The sequence below is a fragment of the Gavialis gangeticus genome, unplaced genomic scaffold, assembly GCF_001723915.1.
Source record: "Gavialis gangeticus isolate Ggan-Ray unplaced genomic scaffold, GavGan_comp1, whole genome shotgun sequence".
Classification (NCBI taxonomy): domain Eukaryota; kingdom Metazoa; phylum Chordata; order Crocodylia; family Gavialidae; genus Gavialis; species Gavialis gangeticus.
This window is the reverse complement of record NW_017729024.1, coordinates 58,859,461-58,868,294: the sequence shown is the minus strand read 5'-3', so window position 1 is coordinate 58,868,294 and position 8,834 is coordinate 58,859,461. Positions and strand designations below refer to the sequence as shown.

The 8,834-nt window shown below is 49.6% G+C and overlaps 1 protein-coding gene across 1 annotated transcript in view; it reads left to right on the top strand.

The window, feature by feature from the left end:
* DNAH6 (dynein axonemal heavy chain 6) overlaps positions 1-8,834 on the top strand; it is a 204,400-nt gene that overhangs the window by 78,893 nt on the left and 116,673 nt on the right. The window contains exons 19-20 of the mRNA XM_019518206.1: positions 1,321-1,485; positions 5,571-5,638. Coding sequence (XP_019373751.1) covers positions 1,321-1,485; positions 5,571-5,638 — 233 coding nt within the window. The remainder of the gene's footprint in view (positions 1-1,320; positions 1,486-5,570; positions 5,639-8,834) is intronic.

The window sequence follows — 8,834 nt, the reverse complement described above, 5'->3', positions numbered from 1 at the left end:
AGTTATACTCAGTTCTCCTGGCTGCATCCTGGACATTGCCTGCTGGTGCAGAGCAAGTGAAGGGGGGGGGGGGAGGGGCAGGTAGGGAGCAGAGGATACTAGCAGTGGGGGAGATGAGGGAAAGAGACTGCAGAGGGAAGATGGAAGTGTGCAAAGATTGGGGTGGGGGGAGGCAGGCAGCAATTGCAGCTATGGACCCAACCCTAGGTAAGGGGCTGCAGCCCAAGCCACAGCAGCCAGCTGCCCCTCCCCCCCCCCATACTCTATTCTAAGACAAGGGGCTTCTCCCCCTATGTTAAATGGGGTGGAGGAAACCTTAGAATCAAGTAAATATGGTAAATAATTCACTTGGGGGTCCATGCCTAACAAAAAATAACACTCCTTGCCATGTGAACGTGGAAAGAATTACTCTTGGCCGCTCCTGTCTGATCATCCAGAATTAACCACAGATCCAACAGAACACCCAGGTCTCCAAATGAGTATATACATACCCTCTTAATCTAGAGAGATATGTCATCTGTTCACCGGCTAAATATATGTGTAGAGCACAACTCCGCAAAGAATTTATGTGTGTCATTAACCACTTGCTAAGTAGAAATGGATTTAAGCACATGCTGAAGAGTTCTGTTGAATTCATATCAAAATTTGGTTTATTTTTGCTGTTTCTGGGATCCAAACTATGCCCATCCTCTCTCAACTGTTCCCATTAAAAAGATATAGGACTATCAGGGCACCCTGGTCCATAACACAGATGATAAAGAACAGTGCGAGTGGGGAAAACGTGTCCTTTACTGGATTGATTCCTGCAGGTTCTGAGTAACCTCTAAGAAAACACTTTAAGCATATTGATTTCATTGTGACTATTTGTCTGAATAAAAGGCGCTTAAGAACACATGAACATAAGTCTTTGTAGGGTCAATCTTGTTTTATACTTTCAGTTCTCAGTTTAGTAAACAATGTTTCCTTATCTTGATAGTAATGTTTTATGTATGTTCAATGCACATTCATTTGCTTCAACACTGAGGTTTGCTATACCATTGACTAGTCAAGTACACTTAAATTTATTTTCTGTAGTAAAACTGATTGTCTGCCCACTGTTAAAAATGCAGAATTTGTGATGAGGACAATATTTGGTAAGATCTGAATGGTTAATTCTAAACTTATCCTTCCACAAAAGAAAAACAGAGACAGAGAAGTGTAAGAGAACAACAGAATAGTATTCTTCTTGTGTAAAGTGGACAGTGTTAATTTAATTTTGTTTTATACTGCGGTATTTCTGTTACCAGTTAAATATAAAAATATACTTTTTTCCCCCTAAAGCTCAAGGAAGCCTTGGACCCTGCTCTGGAGCCTATTCTTTTGAAGCAGACCTTTGTTTCTGGTGGAAGAATGCTCATTCGCCTTGGAGATTCTGACATTGATTACGATAAAAACTTCAGGTTCTACATGATAACGAAATTACCAAATCCACACTACCTTCCAGAGGTATAATGCAGCATTCTAAACTAGTACCATACTAGCCAAATGATAATCAGTCATTCTTGGAAAGACATTATCAGCTTCAGCTGATCCAAAGTATTGCACATTTTCCCATTTCCAGGTCCCATTTCTCTCTCAGATATTTTTTATTAACATTTCAAAGTGGTGAGAAAGGGGAGAAAAACCTTTCCTTTTGTTTCTTAAGTGAATGGTTTTAGTAGGACGCCTGATGCTCCTCCTACTTTGAGAAGACAGGCTGCAGATGGAACAGTCTGCCAGGAGGCAATCAGGAGTCACATGACCCAAAAGGGGGCTGGGCTTACAAGATTGAAGCCCAGAGCCTGAGCTGGGCAGTAGTCTGATCCTGGCAGCTGGGATGTGAAAAACTACTCAACTGCAGGGCTGCAGCTAGGCTCCTGGTAGACACCTAAGGTAGGGTAAGCAAGTTGGTGGTGTGGGGATTGAGACAAGAGGAGATAAGGTGGTCTCATCTGGCCCAGAAGCAGGGCAAGGGCCCAGAAAATAGGGGCCAGGGCCAAAGAGCAGGGCCACAGCTGAATGGTCGTGAGAGCAAGGAGGGTCAGGGACCTGTAGGCAAAGTCAGAGACTCATAGCCCAGGGGGGGTGAGCAGGGACAAGGAGCCCAGAGCTCTCAACTGCCCTAGGAGAGGAGCCAGGGCACAGGAGGGGCCAGTGTCATGGACGGGCCACAGCTGGAGACTACTGGGGCTGGGGAGCCTGGAGATCTCAACTGGCCTAGGAACCAGGCCAGGGTCTAGGGCAGGGGTGGACAAAATATGGCCCATGGGCCAAATCTGGCCCAAGGCAGGTCCCTCATTCCTACACTGCCCCAGGCACAGGTACAACCCAGGCCATGGCACCCATGGCCAGCCCCACTGCCCCCAGGCAAACAGAGGGGCTGGGATGGCATGGTGGCCAGACTTGCTTCCCGGCACCCCCCTGCAGTAGGAGCTCCTTCCTGCTGCCACCACCAGCAGACCCAGCCCCGCTGCCTGGGTACCCCAGCCCATTTGCCCCCACCACTGCAGCAGGACATAAATGTGGGTAGGGAATGCAGCCAGGCAGATGGGATGGAGCTGCAAATGTGTGAGGAGCAGTGTAAGGGAGCAGGACAGGTAGATGAGGCCAGGATTATGCAGCAGGATTGCAGGGTGGTGACAGCAATCCACTGCTTGCCTGCCCAGCAACAGGTGCCGGTTCTGCAGGTAGGGGCATGCAGGGAGCAGATTGTGGTTCTGTCCCAGGCCTTGGCCTTGCACCCAAGATCCCAGACCTGGCCCTGCCCACGCGTCTTGCTCCTAAATGCAGCTTCCCATTTTCCCAGAGCCCTATCCCATCCTCTTGGCCACACGCTCTGCCATTTGTGTACCCACCAGTCTCCATGACCCTGGGATCTCTGGGTGGTGACAGTGCAGGGCCAGGGCCCAGGGCAGAGCTGCAATCCACTCCCCTTATGCCTCTGCCTGCAGAAGTAGCACCCGTTGCAGGGGCATGGAAGCTGTGGATCACAGCTCTGCCCCAGCCCTGGCCCTGTGCTGTTACTGCCTGTCCTGCCCTGGATTCTGCTCTCCACCTGCCAACAGCTGCATCCAAGCTGCCCAGCCTAGCACAAAGCAGTGCCACTTAAGGAATTTGTGGGGGGGTTAGGGTGACCCAGTGCATGATTGCTCACCAAAACTCTCTATGTGTCCCTTTGGCTCAAATAACTGCCTACCCCTAGTCTAGAGAGAGGGACTGAAGTCTGTAAGGGCCATATCCAGAGACCAACAGGATCAGGGACCCAGAGTCCAGAGAAGGCTGGACTTAGGGCCAGGGGCTCAGTACCTCAGGAGTGTTGATAGTAGGGTCAGGAACCCAGGGCCACAACCGGGAGTAGCCAAGATGGGTAAAGTGCCTGGGTGTGGGCAGAGAGAGACAGCTAGAGAGTGAATGGTAACATCTGCAAGGCATGGGCATGGTGTAAGGGGCAGTTGGAGCCATGTAATAAGCAGTGAAGGTGCTGAGTAAAGGAGACTAAGCTCAGGAGCAGATGAGATCTCGCTCAGGTATCCCAAGGGCAGCCTCCCTTTTCTAAGTAATTATTTTCATCAAGGCATGGCAGAAAAGCAGAAAGGGGAGAATGTATAAGGGACTTAAGGACATAACAGGAGCAGGGTGACCATCAGGGTGTGTCATGGCTAACCCTGGGGTCATAGCCTGTTACAGTGGTGTACAATAATCTAGCCTAGATAACTTCAGTGTCATATTTTGATCAAGATGCATCTTTTACAGTAATTGACACTTACTCCATTTCTGATCATTTACTTTGTGTATATTTTTTTGAACATTTTTATATTTATATATTTAGGTTTTATCATTTAGATCCTATGCATAGTGTAATAAGCCATAGATGAACAACATCTTGAAAGTTAGTCAGTCCAGGGACCAAATCATATTTCGGTCTGTGCATCTAAATGGTGTTTCCCCAGCCACATAAATTCTGGTTTGGGTGCTTATACACAGCTTGAAATTCAGCTCGGATCACAGAAATGTCCACTTTCCCTTACTTCTGGTAGGATAGATATTTCCCTTCTATTCTCTATTTTGCCAAATGACTATTAAATGCATGTTGTTATGGGTCAGCTTCAAAAGGAGGGTAGGAGAGAGGTATGGAATGCCAAAAACGTTCATTACACTGTGGCACATGTGCCACCTATGTTCTTAAAGTGAAATGGGATTCTGCCCTCAATATTTAAGGTTAGTCAAGTTGAAGAGCAACACTATAACTATACATGGGCTAGGGCGTAGGCAGACTTCTAATCTTGGGTCTCATGTGACTTGAAGCTTGGCAAGTCACCTAACTTCTCTGAGCCTGTGTTGATTTTATAATTTTTTAAAAAAGTGCTCCTGTTCCAATAGACTGCATGGTCTGAAGTCCCTAGAACAGGAACAACAGCCAGGTATTTAGAAGTTCCAGCCTGGAAACATGATGCATTTCAAATAGCATCTTTTATACTGTTTTTGTACACTCCTGTAAATTTCACGAGATGCTGAGCAAATGGACTGCCATCTATTCCTTAGTAAATACTTGTAGTAGGTGCTATTTTATAGTTCCTTGCCAATAGCTGGTGGATAAATAAGTAATAGTCTGTTTACCTATACCATACTGCTACTCTAGGATAGTTCCAGACATACAATACTTACACCAGTATAATGCACAATGATACATTATGCTTGATTTTTCTTAGGAAAATTATACACTCCAAGTTGCACCATATGTCATGTGTCTGTTTTGTGTTTACACCACTGTATATGTAGCACATATCCAAGTCTTTTGGTCTATTAAAGCTTGGGTGCCATTGACCTTTATCATTCTTTTTACCTATACAATATTTTAAAGATGTGTTTCTTATGCATTCCACCCCCCTGTGAAATAGGTGACTATATCAGTTTTAAGTGACTGCAGGCTGACTTTCAGAATTGCTGAGCATCGCAACACAAACTGGGAATTATAGTTACTTGGGTCTGAAAATCACAACTTGTATGTTTAGATCAGTTTATTGGACTAGACACATAACCGCACAAACCTGCACACCACATCCATATTTAAGATTACTGCTTAAAAGTTAATACTGTTGCTTCCTATGAATACACCAGACTTTGAATTTTCAGGACCTTCACTTTTGGCATTAAAAAATCTTCCCTACTTCCAGCTCCCTTACTAGTCATTGCAGACTAAATATGTGTAAGATTCCAAAGTCTTAGCCTTTTGGGAGTTATGTAACATGAAACAATAATGAGGACAATTATTTTACAAAGTGAAAAATTACTTTTTCATCCTTTCTTCACTTCAGAAGTTTCCTCAAACTTTGCCAATAAATTATTTTTGGACAGAGCCCACCCATATAAACTTTCAGCCTAAATGGGAAGTTTTTTAACAACCGCAAATTAGAGTTTTGATGAGGAATGGTTTCTCAGGTAGACCATATCTTCACGCTGGGTTGCACTCTTATTCATAGCAAATCCTCTGATTTTCTTGTATTAACCTACACACGTGTAATGTTTAGTCATTGACTGTGTTCATTCTACAGGTGTGCATCAAGGTCACTATAATCAATTTCACTGTAACCAGATCTGGCCTTGAGGATCAGCTGTTAAGGTCTGTAATTTTTATTTTTGCTATTTATCCTATGGTAGCTGGTTTCAAAATGTTAAGATGATGGAAGCATAAAATGAACCAAAAAACAGAGCAGTTTTCTTTCTATAACATACCATGTCACAATCATAAATAATATAAAGAGCATGCAATTCTTGGCTCAATAAGCTGTCTTTCTGTCACATCCTATACTCAGATTTGTAGTATTTTAATTGTACTAGGAATCATTCACTGTATTTCCTTGAATATAAGACAACACTGAATTTATGACAACCCTCAATAATTAGATTCTATTCATGGAAAATTTATGCATTTGTTGTAATATTCCATGTATAGAATCTAATTATTGGAGGCTTATTTTAAATCTGTCTCCTGCACCATTGCAGGCAGTGCTGGGGGACAGGTTGAGGGGGGCAGTAATGGAGCAGGTAGTGGGGGTGGTACGCAGTAGAGCAGGCAGTGGGGGGCAGGCAGTAAGACAGTGGTCACCAACTGGTGGATCACGATCTACCAGTTGATCGGGGAGCCCTTGACAGTTGATTTCAGTCTGGGGGGTTGCTAAGCCCCCGCCAGACTGAGATTGACTGTCAGAGGCACCATGATTGGGAGCAGCAGGATGTGTGAGTGGCAGGACACACATGGCTAGGATAAGCCACGCCCCCTGCCACCAGGTGAGTGGGGCCCCAGCCAGACGGGCCGAGTGAGGGTCAGAGCCTGGGTGGCTTGTCTAGGCGCTCATGGGGGCTCCCACTGCTGCACGCACCCTGGCGGGGGCCCCAAAAGTCATGTACCCCCAATCTGTGTGTGGGGTGAGGCACCTGCTGCTGTGGGCTGAACTTTGTGCCTGGAGCCCCACTGCAGCTGGCCCAGGAGTGGCCCAATGCAATGTGCGTCCTGCTGCTAGGCAGGCAGGGGATGAGGCTCAGCCCATCAGCAAGAGGCATGTAGCATCAAGCCGCTCCTGGGCCAGCTGCAGCAGGGCTTGGGACTCAAAGCCCAGCCCACAACTGCAGCTGCCTCTGTCACACACAGATCGGGGGGCATGTGCTCCCCACCCCCAAACACCAGGCAGTATGGATGGCTGCAGCAGCAGTGAGAGAGGGAGTGTGGCTAGAGCAGGGGCAGGCCCTGTATGGGCAGGACATGGGGGGCATGCAGCGTGGGAGGGAATGGGGACGGTGTCCCCGGAGCTGCATGCTCACCAGTTCGGCGGCTGCTGCAGGCTGGGGCCGGGGTGGCACTGGACTCTTTCCAGGGGGCTTGCCAAATCTGCACCACAAGCCAGGACCTGTTTGTGCCACAGGCCCTGGCTGCCCTGCGTGCTGGACAAAAGACACCATTACTGAGCACCACTGCTGTTCCACTGCTGCTTTATTGCTCTGAGCTGCCAGTCCCGAACTGGTGGCAACCTGTGTCAGCCACACGGTGCTGGGGATGGAGGCGGGACTGGAGTGCGGCAGCTGCCTGGGAGTGCCGCCGCCCAGCCTGAGCTGCCACTCCTTGTCAGCTGCCCCACTCCAGTCCTGCTTCCATCCCCAGCGCCACATGGCTGACACAGGCTGCCCCCAGTTCAGGACCAGCAGCTCAAAGCAATAAGGCAGCAGTGGGACAGCAGCAGTGCTTGACAGTGGTGTCTATTATCTGGCATACAGCAGCAGCTGGCCTCCTGGGCCGCATGCCTCCCCTCCCCATGCCCCCCAGACAAACCTCTCACGGCTCTGTCCTGTGACCCACCTGTGCAGGACCTGCCCCTGATCCAACTACACTCCCTCTCTCACTGCCATGGGGTGGGAGCAGATCGAGGCCCCAGTGGTGAGGGAGGGATGGGGCACAGGCAGGAGTGGAGCTGGGGGGAGTAGGGGACAAGTAGAGGCCTGGGGGGCACATGCTCCCTGGGCCTCCATTTGTCCCACCACCTGCCCTGGCCAGGGCTACACTCACTGCAGACCCTGCTCCTGCCTATGCCCGGCTCCCTTCCTCATGGCTGGGGCCTCAATCTGCCCCCACCCCCACAACCCTTTCCCCTCCCCTTGCCCCTTCCCCCACAGACTTACCTGCTGGGGGTGTGTGCACCCAATAATTTTTTCTCCCTTTGCCTTGAACTGACCCTTCCTTCCCTCCCCACAGACTGACCTGCAGGCTGGGAAAGGGGGAGGTGGGATGGCAGCACACAGTGGATCTTGGGTTGCTTTTTAATTCAGAAAGTGATCTCTGACTTAAAAAGATTAGAGACCACTGCAGTAAGAGGTTAGGCTGTGGGGAAGCAGGCCATTTGCCTCCTGCCATTTGTCCCCTCCCCCCACTTATCCCCCTTGTGCCTGCCCCTCACAGACTTAGGCCTCCACCCCTTTGCCCCCTCTGTGATGCTTATTGCCCCCCACAGCATTGGGTCCCTGCCCCCCTTCCCTTCTCCAACCTCACTTTTCCCTCTGCAATCTCAGGCCCCCACCCCCTTCCCACCTCCATGCCACTTCTGGCCCCCCACAGCCTTGGGTCCCTGCCACAGGCAACTGGTAGGGCAGGAATAGGAGGGCACGTGCCCCCCCCCCCGAAACTGTCCCCCGACTTGGCACCGTTTAGGGCGGGGCAGGTTTTTTGCCATGCAGGCTAGCTGCGTTTTGGGCAGGGGGGCCACTAAGCCACGGCACAGAAGTATAGGAGTGGATATAGGGAGCAGCCAGGAGCCCAGGGCTAGCGGGGGCAGGTTCTCCCCTCATCTCAGTGTCTCTGGGACCCTTCTCAGCCCCAGGATGTGGCCCTGGCTGCTCTGCTAAGGGGAAGCAAGTTCTGGCTGGAGCCTGGCCCTGGGAGTAGGGTGTGGGAGGCTGGGACTCAGAGCCCAGGGAGTGGGGGGTAAGCAACACCTTCCTTGGCATGGCCCACGCTGGGAAGAGCAGAGTGCCTCAGAGCAGTGTTCCTTCAGCCCGGGTGTGGGGCAGGCGCAGTCTGGGCAGCCCCGGAGCAGGGTTGGGTCCCAGCTGGTCCATGTCTCCCGCTTGGGGGGTGGGGCACTCAGAGCAGCAGTGTGGGACCCAGTGGTAAGATGAGAGACTTTAACATGGAGGGAAGGGGTCCGTGTTTTAATTGAGTAAATATGGTGTATAAAACTCAGGATATGTATGTCAATTCTACCACCATGTCAAATAGGCTAGTTTTAAATGCCATTACGTACTGCCCATAATGAGCACAAAACATACCA